The sequence below is a fragment of the Eutrema salsugineum genome, unplaced genomic scaffold (genome assembly GCF_000478725.1).
Source record: "Eutrema salsugineum unplaced genomic scaffold, Eutsalg1_0 scaffold_5, whole genome shotgun sequence".
NCBI classification, from domain to species: Eukaryota; Viridiplantae; Streptophyta; class Magnoliopsida; order Brassicales; family Brassicaceae; genus Eutrema; species Eutrema salsugineum.
In genome coordinates, this window is record NW_006256612.1 from 1,566,662 (window position 1) to 1,581,286 (window position 14,625).

Sequence of the window (14,625 nt, forward strand, 5' to 3'; positions counted from 1 at the left end):
ACAGTATTATTTAGCATTATAGTTTTCTAAAATATAATCAACGAAGGAAGTGTACAACTGGTTTTTCAAACCACATTATAGTGTATGCAATAATTTTTAATTTTTTATGTTTTTATTTTGTATGAAAAATATATTTTCGATATACGTGTATAATTCAAAATTAGTGATTTAGTTACCAAAATATTTTTAACCCGGATTTTATATATATTTTTAGTTTTATAAATTTTAAAAAATATATTTTTAATATTTAAATTATACATTTTAATTTTATCTATTATTTTATTATTAATTTGTAAATAAATCATAATCGTAAATATATTATATAAGCAACATAAATATCATATCATTTACATCATTATAAATATTTTATATTTCAAATATGACCATTATTTTTCATATGTGAATTATTATTTTTTTCAAAAATTCTAGATATTTTTGATAAAATTGTTTAATAGTATAGAAATTATTTAAATTAGAATCTTTAAATCAAATCTAAATTAATATCTGATTTATTATTTTTAATTAAATCAAATCAAATCTAAATTACCTATATTTAAGGAACTCTAAAAATATTTAAATTAATAACTAATTTTCGAAATTAAATATAAATAATTATTAAAATTATTTTTAAACACTTAAAAAAAATTAAGAGTGTTTGGAAACAAGTATTAAATGTGCTTCTGATATATAAGAAATACATTCGTCAATTGTGTGTACAGTTTTACGTGCTCTAGAAGGACTGAAGGGTTAAGGGTTTTCCCCATCGATATATATATATATATAGATTGAACTTGTAATTAATCTAAAGGTACTAAATTATTTATTAGTTTGCTTTCACCGGTTGACTAATAATATGCTCATTTCTAAAAACAACTCGATCGATCAGCACTAAGCATTCATTTTTCTCCCACTTGATTATGTAAAAGCAATTCATATATCGTGCACAGTCCAAACAACAAGATCAACGGGCGAAGGAAGAAACTTTATATAATTAAAAACCTTTTTCAAACATTGGTGGACCTAATTATTTTCTAGTTAATGAGAAGTACAGTTAAAAAACTTTATATACTAACTAAATTAACAAAAAAAAAAAAACGTATATAGGAGATGGATAATGCAAGAGAACGGAAACTAGAAAACGAGAATGCATGCCATTTGAAAAGCATATTTTCTTCCATTCTTATCTGAAATATAGGACGTGAACACATACAAAATCTTAATATGAAATGTTTACGAGATCAACTCTGCAACTCAGGTCATCAGAATCCATCAAATGTTTTAATAAACTCATATGTAGAAACAAAAAGAAAACCTATATATAGAAAATAGAACTACCATTTAAAAGTTTATAAGAAGTCATAAAATTCCGTTGATGTATAATGTCTGAAATAATTCATTTAACTTCAAAAATTAATTATATTTTTCACGTTTCATGTTCACGTTTTCTAATTTAAAAACTAAAACTAAACTCACACACTAGCCGATTACACATATATTGGATCTTACTGATTAGTGATGTAAGAAGGTAAGATTTTTTCAACGGAAAGAAAAAATGAGCAATAATACCAAAGTATAGATTAGCCTACTCTTTTTGTTTCTGGTATTAGTTATCGTTTTTAAACAGGTTTGTAATCGAATCTCATCTATCCACGACTTGAAGGACCACAAATACGTAGAAGCTCTAGAGATTTGGGTGCACCAAGAAACTAAGAAATATTTTTTAATCCCAAAGTTTGTATAATGTTTACATACGTCGAAATTTTTTTTTTTTAATTTGAATAAATTTTACAATATTCAGTTCAAATAGTAAGAGACTATAACCAATCAAACCAACTATACAACACAAACTTGGTTCTAGGAATAGAACAATACATAAATTTTGCCCATCCGATCCTTAACTTTAGAGAAGCGTAATGAGGGGGACTGTGTTTGGTGTGGGGTTTTTAATGGTAATGGCCACCATTGACCCTTTTTATTGTTGTCTCCCTCCTTACTTTTATAAGCTTTTCGCTTTTGTAATGGTAGATTCCCAACCACTGTTAAAATAAAATAGTTCGTCAAAGCCATATTATATGGTTCCACTTCCATCCCATAAAAACATATGGACAAGAATAAAAGATCTATCTTAGGTTCTTAACAAATTTAGAAAAGTATATTTCTTTTTTGATTTCATAAAAACAAGAACTGTATATTTCTGTAAATGTGCCCTTAAAAATATTTCTACTACGTACCCCTAACTAGAAGCTTTCATCGGTGTGGTAAGAGGCTAAAGGATACATAGTCACGAACCGACTTAAAATCTTTAACTTCTTTATCCGTCTACTTAAGTTGTATATATTTCCGTATAAACATTTTGGAGAAAGGTAGCATCGATGCAAGAGCCCCTTTGACAAAATCTTTTCAACTTTTCAGCTTTTAGCGTCGTTTAGATCAAGTTAACCCTAATTAACGGGTGCAAAACTCTTCGGTCTTCACCTAATCACTTATTTATTTCACCTTGTGTTGTTTTTAAATAACCTTTTACACTTTTGTTATAAAGAATTAATTATCTTTGAAGATAAATCAAGAGGAGATCAACAAAGTCGCGTCGGTCAAATTTTCTAGGAAAGGTCGGTGTTTAATTACCAAATAAAGAAAGAATATATACATGGAAGGGGAAACTTTAAGAAGAAGATGTAATATAAGAAACCGATTAAGTTGAATAGCTAAACGAAAGGGATTTGGCGAGTAAATTTTAAGAAAAAAGATATAGGGGGTTATTGGTCATCTACATTTGTATTTGCTCGAACGCGATCATACATAACTACAATTGGTCGCGTATGCACAAGGCCATTTTGGATGTTGACAATTGTTAGTAGGTCATGCCAACAAAAGTAGGCATAATATACAAAAGAGGGCTTAAAATTATAGAAATGATTCGAGATCAAATATGTAAGTTGATTTAGTGACATTTGGAGGGTACAGTTGTATCCAATAGATTTGTTGTATCCATTATATAGTTATACATCAAAGGATATGTCACACACGTCTCTTCATTCGTTTTCATCACATATCTCCCTTTTTGTGATGCTTGCTTAGATTGGACTTCATTGATTGACTATTATAAGTATATATATTTTTTTTTTTGTAAAAGTAGCTTTCTCTTTCTAACCAATTTTATAATTGATATGGAAAGTCTAGTGGGGACCGGTCAAGATGTAAACATATTCATGTTTTGGTTTTGAGTAGTAGACTATAAAAAAAGTTGCATTTAGCTTCTGTTTGGTGTTGGACGAGTTTTGTATAACATGTCTCGCTCGGCATCCAAAGTTAGAGAATTGCGGAAACTTGAACAAATAACTTGGAATTTTGGTCGATCGTTTGATAGAAAACTTGAACAAAAACCGTATAAAGACAATAAAACCCTCTATAATACAATAAAGCTATCACCATGCAAACCCAATTCCAACTGCTATATCATTAACTTTTGTTTATCTAGGTCAGCGCTATAATTTTTATCACACGCTTTACAGATCATGAAACCATATATTTCTTTAATCTATGTATACAAGTTTCTGTCTTATTAATTTTGTGTATTCATATAAGATAGGCTAGATAGGACCTAATCGGTATACGTATCATATGAATAGGAAACTGGCTTCATCATGTAGTTTTCACTTTGCATCCTTCTCTAATTGACACGTCTAAATGATACCTCCGAAGTCCTACACCAGTACCATGTCACTTTATCTTTAGGGTTCAAATTAATATTCACCATCCGAATTTACCAAATTTCTATATCATGTTTAAGCACATGTGATTTTCCTTTTATACATATAACAAAAGAAAATGTAATTAGCAGAATCAGTTGGAATCATCATCATTTTCGAAAAAGAAGATATATAAATCCACTTACTGTCATGGGAAAGGTATGGTCGGGAATGGGGATTTTGAAATGCCCCAAACTATATCTTGATTTGACTTTCAAGACAGGTGAAAAGATTCCACAAAGCCTTGATATATGAGTAAAACATTATTTTAGTCTCACGTATGTCACGTTATGTGCCCCCACAAGGCCACGCAACACTAAAGTAGCTTGTGCTTACCAAAATGGGGCTGGACTGGTGATTAAACTCAGATAAATCGAAAACGTAAGCACCTAAAGGGACACAAATTCGATTTTTATTAGGAGGAATAATTTATCAAAAATTGATCTTCATTTTGGAAGATATATGTATGGATCTAAACCTAAAACTTTCATATTAATATATAAGTAGTATGTGCTTCAACTTACGATTGTATGCAGAACCATGCCCACCCGTAATCAATATTAAAAAAGGTTCTAATTAACTATTATTATCACAAATTCATAGAAAATTAATCTGATTTATATAAAACAAATAATAACCATAATCGTTCCAAATGATATAAAATTAATTATACATAAATAATTACCATTATTTTAAATTCACAAAATTACAATAAATATCTATAGTTTTAAATTTATTTTGTTCTAAAATTTCGAATCATACTTCTTTGAAATTGATAAATTAATCAAATATTTGAGTTTTTGTTTCAAATTTAATATAAATCACAAACTAAACTAAATCTAATATTAGATGAAAAAATTATATTGAAAAAAATACTTAGCTATTAACAGATACCAATTAATTATGTAGTTATTGTAATAATAAAAAGTGAGTTGTAAAAGTCTTTAATGAAGAAAAGGAGAATAAAACATAATTTTTTCTAATTATTTAAGTTGTTATGTGTGTTGTTCTAATATTTTATTATATTGTTAGATTATGTTTTAATTAGTTGTTAATTTATATTACATAAACAAATATTTTTCTACTAATATGTAACAACTAATAATCTTAACTAAAAATTTTTTTAATTTTTTTTTAAAAAGTTGGTCCATAGGTGAAGGTTTATTTTTTGTGTGCATAAGCACGGCCCTGATTGTATGAACCTATATTGATAAACCAAATGATAACACTGATAAAACTAAAATCTGAACGGAGTTTGTAATCTACTAGTCTAATAATCTATTGCCATCGTTGTATCAATATCCTCTACAATGTGTGCAAATTGTGGAAGAAAAAAACATAATTGTAGATTCCGACTCCAATTTTTTTTGTTTTTTTTTTGTGATTTTCTTGGCTTATTGTATCATTTTCGTTGACGTTTTTATTGTAAGATAACAACTGAGTACCTTCAAACTTTGTTACAATAGTGGTGACCAATATAAATATATTTTAATGTATCTTGCATTGATGCATTCCCTACACATTTTTTTTTTTGCAAAAATTCCCTACACATTCTTTACAAGAAACATCGAGGTCTCCATATAACTACATTAAATCTCTAATTACTTAATTGTATCCCAAAATAAATTTCTAGTGATTTTATAAACTCTAGTAGTTTTTTTTTATAACCAAAATAATATAAACACTAGTTACTTTCTAGCTAATGTCAAGTTTCTACTATACCGACGACAAGAGTTAAACTCACATTGATGGGTTGGGATTATTCGTCAAAGATTATCATCATTATCAAATCGCAAGTATATATCGTTCATCCGTAAATTTCAAGAAAACCTTGTAGTAAACAATAGTTTATGCCACAGAGCCACAAATTAATACCAAAGCTGAAATTTTCTTGTAATGATAACGATGATGCATTTTAAACATATTGGAGAGTGGGTCCATTTCTTTCCACTACCCTCATACACTAAGATGTTTAGTAGACTTAATCATATGATATATCTAATCAGTTATAATATAATAATCATTTAATATTATTATAGAAATTATTTTAATTTTGTGAAAACACGAATTAAAATTCATTTCTCTTAAAAAAAATATTATCTTCTTTGTCAACCTTTTTTATGTCGACGGCCTTATAATTTCTCTTTAAGTTTAATAGTTTTATGATTTCATCATAATTCTTTGAAGTTATATATATTAGATTTTCTACTATAGTTTTCTTAATTAACAGTAGTATAATTCTTAACTAATATTCTACATTAAAAATTCTTAAGAAAGTAATTTATTAATGAAAAAGTTTTTGATTGGATAATATTTTTCTAGTTTCTCTCATGACTTTTATCATAGTATACATAAATAAAAAGGAGAGAAAAGAATGAACAAGACATTATAAGTACCTCCTCTCCCCACCTCTTTCATTTAGCTTTGTGCCACCTTCTTCTAAAGCCAAACATATATTATATCTTCCTTCTGTTGCTATTATACAAGAAAAATAGAAAGAGTTATGGATCTTCATGATTTACCTGAAGAAGCTAAAAGACGACTACACACGATTGAGGAATCATCGGAGGATCTTTGCGTCGATTTCCGAGGTCGACCATGCAGGCCAAGCAAGCATGGTGGTACAAGAGCTGCTCTCTTTGTTTTAGGTGTCTCTCTTTCACTTTTACTCTCTCTATCTCTCTCTCCTCTTGTTAACATGAACTATATTAGTTCTATATATCGACTAGAGAGCATGTCACATATGGTCGGTCCGGTTTAAGCATTTTCCAACCATATAGTATGTTAAAATTTGTTTGGTTTTGTATATACGTTTAGGCTTACAAGCCTTTGAGATGATGGCGATTGCGGCTGTTGGTAACAACTTGATCACATACGTGTTCAACGATATGCATTTCCCTTTGTCGAAATCTGCAAATATCGTGACTAACTTTATAGGAACTGTGTTTCTTCTCTCGCTTCTTGGTGGCTTCCTCTCTGATTCATACCTTGGAAGCTTTCGCACCATGCTCGTTTTCGGCGTCATAGAAATCTCCGTATATTTTCTCTCCCTCTCTAGCTCGTTTAGCCTTTGTCATTTCTGTTTAAGATGCTCTTGAATATTCTACATCATCTTTCATCTCTAAGGACTAGTAACTTGTGATATATTAAAACTTAAAAGACAAAAGTCCAAAACTTTAACGTAAAGTTCTGATTAAAGTGAATGAACTAATTTTTTCTTGTTAAACTTTCGGTTCTTTGGAAAAGTAAATAGGCTATGTTATATGCTAATATTCTATCAATGTCACACAATAGTGACGTAAAAAAGAATGTTACACAAAAGTCTAGTAACTGCATAAGACATACATCCAGGCAACATGTAAACTTTGTAAAGATAATTGAACAAATTTAAAACATGTTCAGATTATAGTATCCACAATATACATTACATGTATTTTTTTCTAAGCTATGACAAATTGAGGAAATGTTTTGGCTAAAAAAAAACATGTAATTTAATTGAATCAGGGGTTCATATTATTGTCAGTACAAGCTCATGTTCCACAGCTAAGACCACCAAAATGCAACATGAAGGACACTACAACACAGTGTTTAGAGGCAAATGGTTACAAGGCGGTTACTCTCTACGCAGCACTCTGTTTAGTGGCCTTAGGGAGCGGCTGTCTCAAACCAAACATCATTTCTCACGGTGCGGACCAGTTTCAAAGGAAAGACTTGAGGAAGCTATCTAGTTTCTTCAATGCAGCTTATTTCGCCTTCTCAATGGGTCAACTTATTGCACTCACACTCTTGGTTTGGGTGCAAACCCATTCTGGCATGGACATCGGTTTTGGTGTCTCGGCGGCTGTTATGGCCGCCGGGATGATCAGTCTTGCTGCTGGTACTAACTTTTACAGGAATAAACCACCTCGCGGTAGCATCTTCATACCAATTGCTCAGGTAAATCCACAAGAGATTGTTTGTTTGCTCATTTAGCATCTTCACTTGTGTTTTTATGTTTCTTGTGCTTGCTCATTTTCTTCTTCAAACGAACTTAAAACCTTTTTAAACATAATTCTTTAGTTAATTGCAAAATGTTAAATGCATATTTTTCTATAAGTTTGTTTAGCACTTTACAAAATTGTTATAAGAATCAAATATTAATAAAATTTAAAATGTAACGATTTGTTTTTCAACATATAAACCCACACATGCCTCTTTACTAAATTTTGAGGCATTATAAAGAGTTTGATCTTGAATTTTATTCTTTGATCGATTCAGGTCTTTGTAGCCGCGATCACTAAACGAAAACAGATTTGCCCTTCAAACAAGAACATGCATCATCAACTTTCAACGGATCTCGTTCGTTTCAAACCTCTCCTCCATACTAATAAGTTCAGGTGATTAGCCATTAATCTCTTTACTTAAACGCTATATTAACTAACTAACTAACCGCAAAAAACGGCAGGTTTCTTGACAAGGCTTGCTTCAAGACGCAAGGCAAAGCCATGGAGAGTCCATGGAGACTCTGCACAATCGAACAAGTCCATCAAGTCAAGATTCTGTTATCAGTAATACCGATATTCGCATGCACAATCATCTTCAACACAATCTTAGCTCAGCTCCAAACTTTCTCTGTTCAGCAAGGAAGCTCCATGAATACACACATCACAAAAACATTCCAAATCCCACCAGCTTCTCTTCAAGCTATCCCTTACATCATTCTCATCTTCTTCGTTCCTCTATACGAAACGTTCTTCGTCCCAATCGCTAGAAAACTCACGGGAAACGATTCTGGAATCTCACCTCTTCAGAGAATTGGCACAGGACTCTTCCTAGCGACTTTCTCAATGGTTGCAGCCGCTTTAGTGGAAAAGAAGAGACGTGAATCGTTCTTAGAACAGAATGTAACGCTCTCTATCTTCTGGATCGCTCCACAGTTTCTGATATTCGGTTTATCAGAGATGTTTACAGCCGTTGGATTAGTAGAGTTTTTTTACAAACAGTCTTCACAGAGTATGCAATCTTTTCTCACTGCAATGACTTACTGTTCCTACTCTTTTGGATTCTATCTTAGCTCTGTTCTTGTCTCGACCGTGAACAGAGTTACATCTAGTAATGGGCCCGGGACAAGAGAAGGTTGGTTAGGTGATAACGACTTAAACAAAGATAGATTAGATCTCTTTTACTGGCTCTTAGCTTCATTGAGTTTTATCAACTTCTTTAATTATCTTTTTTGGTCAAGATGGTATTCATTTGATCCATCTGCGACACATCATAGCGCCGAAGTTAATAGCTTGGAGGATTTAGAAGATGGCGAAAATAAGAATTCCGTGACGGAGAAGCCAAGAATTTGACTAAGTATGTTTTAGATCATCTTGTTGTATGTTTCCTTTAGGAGGTATAATAGAACAAGTCTTTTGAAGAGTTTTAGATCTTTTATGCTTAGTAATCCGGTTGTAATCATAAGTTTTTGGAAGTGGTGGGTTTGAGTTTTTCTTGTTTTTAATTTAATTTTTGGGGTTTGTAATGATGAAAAGTTAGTTAAAAAGGTTTAGAAGAACTTGTTTTCTGAATGAATAATGTATTAAGCTAGTTGGTTTTGTGATGTGAGTCGACTTTGAGGTAATGATAACAATAGTGTCACCAATTGTTTTTAACTTTGTACAAGGTTATAAGATTTGGGGGTAAAGATGAAGAACACCAACCGCTTAAAACAACGTTTTTGTTTGGCGATTGCTGCGTTGAACAGCAACCACAAACAATAAGCGGATTTGACGTTTGAGTCATATGATGATTCCATAGACTTATGACACATCTTTGAAGTTGAAGAGAGATATAAATGGTCAATACCCATATATATTGACATCATCAGGTTAAAGATTTAGTGAGGCATCATTAATTAGTTGTAACCTTCGGGCAGACAGAGAAGGTCCACAAAACACTCTGCTCCATTGCTACAGATCTCATTGAAAAAAATAGTGTCTTCACCACTACAATATAAGAAAACATTTGAGTTTTGTGTGTTGTCTCATTGGCTCTAACAAGAAAATAAAAATACTATAATCCATATGTTAATTCCTTATCCTAACTTTTAATTGAACAATACATATCTAAAAAGGTTGCTTAAGGTTGTTAGAAGTTCTTGCAGCTAGGTCCAAGAATGTTTTTCAACCTCTACGAAATGGACCAACCCAATTTGATCGAGACCTATGTATTGGTTTTACTTGGAAATGCAAATTACAGAGCTTAATTATTACAAACCGTATTGGGTTTGAAAAAGACCACTTCACATATATAGATATGTCTGGATCAGTTTTTAAAGGATATTAGGAGAGAAATACGCGCGGATCTTGTTTAAATTTATATTTTAAATAATTTGTATTGAATTTTAAGTTTATTATTAATGTATTTTTGTCTAAAATATTTCTATTTTTTTTTATTTCTTCTTGATGATATATATATATTATATGTAATCCCTTTACACCAGTTGTATTAAATAGTTTCATTTTTTCTTCGATCTTTATATTCTTTTTATTCTTGTAAATCGTACTAATATAATATTTGTTAATTTTTTTAATTTAATATTTGATTTTTTTTTGATTATATATATATTTTATTGATTTCATCTTTTTTAATTACTTAAAAAAACCATAGATGATATTTTTATGTGGATATCTTTCTTTTTACTATTATTTTTAATAACTTTTATCTTTTTAATAGTTTATTAAATATGATTTGTGTTTTACAATTTTATTAGTTGAATTTTTATATAAGATTATTTGAAATTTTTTAACTTATTTAGTCTCATAATTTTTTTTCACTTGCATTAAAATTTAATTATATTTTTAGTTTATAAATGAAGTTTAAAACATTTAAAAAGAAAATAGAATTGTACATTTAAAACGTCTTGTATTATATAATATTTATAAGTTTGTATATAGTTAAATTAAATTTGAATTTTATTCTAATATAAATATATAGTATTAATATTTATTTATGTTTTTAATGTGTTTTAATATGTTTTAATGTGTTTGCTTTAAATATAATTAATTAATTATTTTATTAAACTTGAAAATGACAGGTGGTGCTCTCTCTAGCGCTGATGTGTCACTCAACTCCAAGTTTTATATATAAGATAGTGAAACTTGAGTAGAGAATTGTTACATTTTCATGTAATTCTACAATAGTATTTACAAGCATTATGATATGCTGTAACCTCAGGTTACACCTCTTATAGTCAAATACCACGTTCACGCCTAGTTTTGGGTATCTATTCAAGAACTTGTGTCATGCGTTGTGAAAGCAACACACTAAGCGCATAAAATGTTGAAAACAAAAAAGAAAAACGGAAAAGTAAGTAAACACAAACAGAAATTAGAGTTTTATGAGTTTTTCATTTGTTTTGTAATTTCTGCTATCTGCAGATAGTTAGTTGAGACATGCACATTGTATGACAAGACAGACAGATTGAGAGAGAGAGAAGCAAAACATCAACGCCATTGCCGTTCTGCAACTGCATTCCTGTTTTCATTTTATATAAATAACATCTCATGAACATTCAGAACTTGTTTCTCAATCTGACAGCTCTCATATTCCCAGAAATTCAGTCCCTTTTCTGTGCCTCACATGCGCTTATAGAGGTATGTTCATGATTCTCAAACATGGATCTCAAGAGTCTACTTTTTGGGAATTATCAATTTTTATGCCAATGGTGTCTAGTTAGTAATTACTGTAAGAAAACTGTGCAACATATAATCTGACCTTTGAGTTCCTAGATGTATAGCTTTGGTCCATAACGTTTTTGACTCCGACAAATCTCCTGCAAATTGATTATATTAGAAATAAACATTTTGTATGTAAATATGCAACTTATGAAATGTAGAGAGGTTTTAAGACTTTAAGTTGGATCTTTCTAGCATCCTCATGAGCATATAACATATGTATACACACATGCCATGATCATATATTGCATGTAATGACAAAATATATTGATTATGCATCATCCTGATGATTCATTTACATGATGTTATGCAGATTTAGGACTTTAAGAGGTGCAGAAGAGATGAGGGCCAAAGCTGCTTCAGGGAAAGCCATAATAGTTCTGTGCCTTGCCAGCTTTCTTGCAGGCTCACTGTTCATGAGTCGAACTTTAAGTCGTTCTTACGTGTCTGAAGAAGAGGATCAACATCTCGCAAGTCATTTGTCCAAGCATTTAGAGATTCAAAAGGACTGCGATGAACATAAACGCGTAATAAGACTTCTCTGCTTCTTCCTTACTAAAAAAATTCAAATAATTAGCATCTGCTCATACACTAATCACATTTTGTTTTTTTTTCTTTTGTTGATCAGAAATTGATAGAGAGCAAGTCCAGAGATATAATAGGAGAAGTATCTAAAACCCACCAAGCAGTAAAGTAATTAAAGTCTTATTATTTCTTGTGTTTTTATAACAAGATTGAGACAGAGGATGTAAACACTAAAAGTCTTTATGAATTGTGTAGAGCGTTAGAGAGAACAATGTCAACTTTGGAGCTGGAGTTAGCAACAGGACATACCAGCCAGAGAAGCAGTGAGTTTTGGAGCGAAAGGAGCGCAAAAAACCAGAGTCTGCAGAAAGTATATGCAGTGATAGGCATCAACACAGCTTTCAGCAGTAGGAAGAGACGAGACTCGGTGAGGCAGACATGGATGCCAACAGGAGAAAAGCTCAAGAAAATCGAGAAAGAGAAAGGGATTGTTGTAAGGTTGTGAAGTAAGCCACAAGTATCAAGAAAGGAAAAAAAAAAGACTCAAGTCACTAACTTTAAGATAACCAAATTAGTCAGTCATTTAAAGTTTGGATCTTTTGTTTTGTTTTTTGTAAGGTTTGTGATAGGACACAGTGCAACACCAGGAGGAGTATTAGACAAAGCCATTGATGAGGAAGATTCAGAGCATAAAGATTTCTTGAGGCTAAAACACATTGAAGGATATCACCAGCTCTCGACCAAGACAAGGCTCTACTTCTCAACAGCAGCTGCAATGTGGGACGCAGAGTTCTATGTGAAGGTGGACGATGATGTTCATGTCAATCTAGGGATGCTTGTTACAACACTTGCCAGATATCAATCAAGACCGAGGATTTACATTGGTTGCATGAAGTCTGGTCCTGTTCTTTCACAAAAGTAAGCTAAACTACTACTACTTATTTCAAATCCAAAAAAATTAAAAATTTAACATCTTTGGATACTTAGAAAATGAACTCTTAAGAAAAATACCATAATTTATACGTACTAAAATTCACAAAATAGTCTACATTTTTATTTTTATTTTGAAACAACATAATTTAAAATTCAACCATAAAAACTAAACCCTAAACTCAAACTCCTAAAACCCGAATTCCATAAAATTAGATTCTAAACCCTATAAACTCAAAGCTCAAAACTCTTTTGAATTAACATTTTTGTATATATATATATATATTCAAAACTCTTTTGAATTAACTTTGTTAATCTCTTATTTATCCCTGTCCGAAATGTAAATAAACAGGGGAGTGAAGTATCACGAACCAGAATTTTGGAAATTCGGAGAAGAAGGGAACAAATACTTCAGGCATGCGACAGGGCAGATTTACGCAATCTCCAAAGACTTAGCTTCGTATATATCCACTAACCAGTGAGTGATTCATAATATAATAATCAGAGATTCAGAGTATTAATTCATGTGTTTCTTGAGCTATAAGTTATAAAATCATATACACATACCGTGGACACGCGCGCAGGGGAATACTGCACCGGTACGCGAACGAGGATGTGTCGTTAGGAGCGTGGCTGCTCGGTTTAGAGGTTGAGCATGTGGACGAGAGATCCATGTGTTGCGGAACTCCACCGGATTGTCAATGGAAAGCTCAGGCAGGGAACGTGTGCGCTGCGTCGTTCGATTGGTCTTGCAGTGGTATTTGTAAGTCCGTTGATCGGATGACACGTGTACACCGAGCTTGTGCTGAAGGAGACACTCCTCTCTCTAATTTTCGCTTCTTCTTCTGAGTTTTTTTATGATTTTAAAGTTTGCTTATTGTTAGTTGGTAGCGTTTTGTGGAAACAATAAGGAAAGGTTACAGTAATAAAAGATTTGCGAGATAATTTGACTTTTTTTGGGTGTGGAAAATTGGTTTCTTCTTTTCCAAAAAATTAGGAAAATTCTTGGGTTCATCTGTAGGGATGAATTCATTCATTCACCCCCTCTTATTTTAACCAATGAGAATCTGTCATGTAATATTATTTTAAAATAAAAATACAAAATAAAAATACAAAATAAAAATTAAAAGATTAAATACTCAAACAAATATTTTATTAAATATATATAATTAATTAATGTATATAAAAATTAGAATTTAGATTTTAAAGATTAGAATTTAGGTATTAGAGTTTAAAATTTCGAAAATAAAATAAATAATCATGTAAATATATATTTATTAAAAATAAATATAAATAAAATTTGATATTATGTTTGGATTCACTATTTTGAATTTAGGGTTTAGTTTTTCATCATTTAAAATTTCAAAAATAAAAAAATAGTTATGTAAAAATATATTTTCACTAAAAATAATTCTATATAAACTTTAGTATTATGTTTGGGTTCACTATTTCTAAACTAGGGTTTAATATATTTTTATTAAAAAATAAATTTAATATTATGTTTAGGTTCACTATTTTCAATTTAGAATTTAGTTTTTCTTCATTTAAAATTTCGAAATAAATATATGTAAAAACAAATTCTACATAAACTTCAATATTATGTTTGGGTTCACTATTTCTAATTTAGGGTTTAGTTTTTTTCATTTAAAATTCCAAAATAAACAAATAATTATGTCAAATAATTCTACATAAACTTTAATATTATGTTTGAGTTCACTATT

General features: G+C 30.7%; 2 protein-coding genes across 2 annotated transcripts; both read left to right on the top strand.

Moving 5' to 3' along the window:
• The first annotated feature begins 6,187 nt into the window (after positions 1-6,187).
• Positions 6,188-9,331, top strand: LOC18991704 (protein NRT1/ PTR FAMILY 4.4). The gene is made up of 5 exons (XM_006415022.2): positions 6,188-6,397; positions 6,567-6,784; positions 7,254-7,685; positions 8,007-8,125; positions 8,194-9,331. Exons 1-5 carry the CDS (start codon positions 6,253-6,255, stop codon positions 9,080-9,082), a joined length of 1,803 nt encoding a protein of 600 aa, XP_006415085.1. The 5' UTR covers positions 6,188-6,252; the 3' UTR covers positions 9,083-9,331.
• A 1,964-nt stretch (positions 9,332-11,295) lies between these two features.
• Positions 11,296-13,852, top strand: LOC18991705 (probable beta-1,3-galactosyltransferase 8). The gene is made up of 7 exons (XM_006415023.2): positions 11,296-11,368; positions 11,763-11,976; positions 12,078-12,142; positions 12,230-12,472; positions 12,593-12,892; positions 13,257-13,382; positions 13,489-13,852. Exons 2-7 carry the CDS (start codon positions 11,791-11,793, stop codon positions 13,751-13,753), a joined length of 1,185 nt encoding a protein of 394 aa, XP_006415086.1. The 5' UTR covers positions 11,296-11,368; positions 11,763-11,790; the 3' UTR covers positions 13,754-13,852.
• The last annotated feature ends 773 nt before the right edge of the window (positions 13,853-14,625 follow it).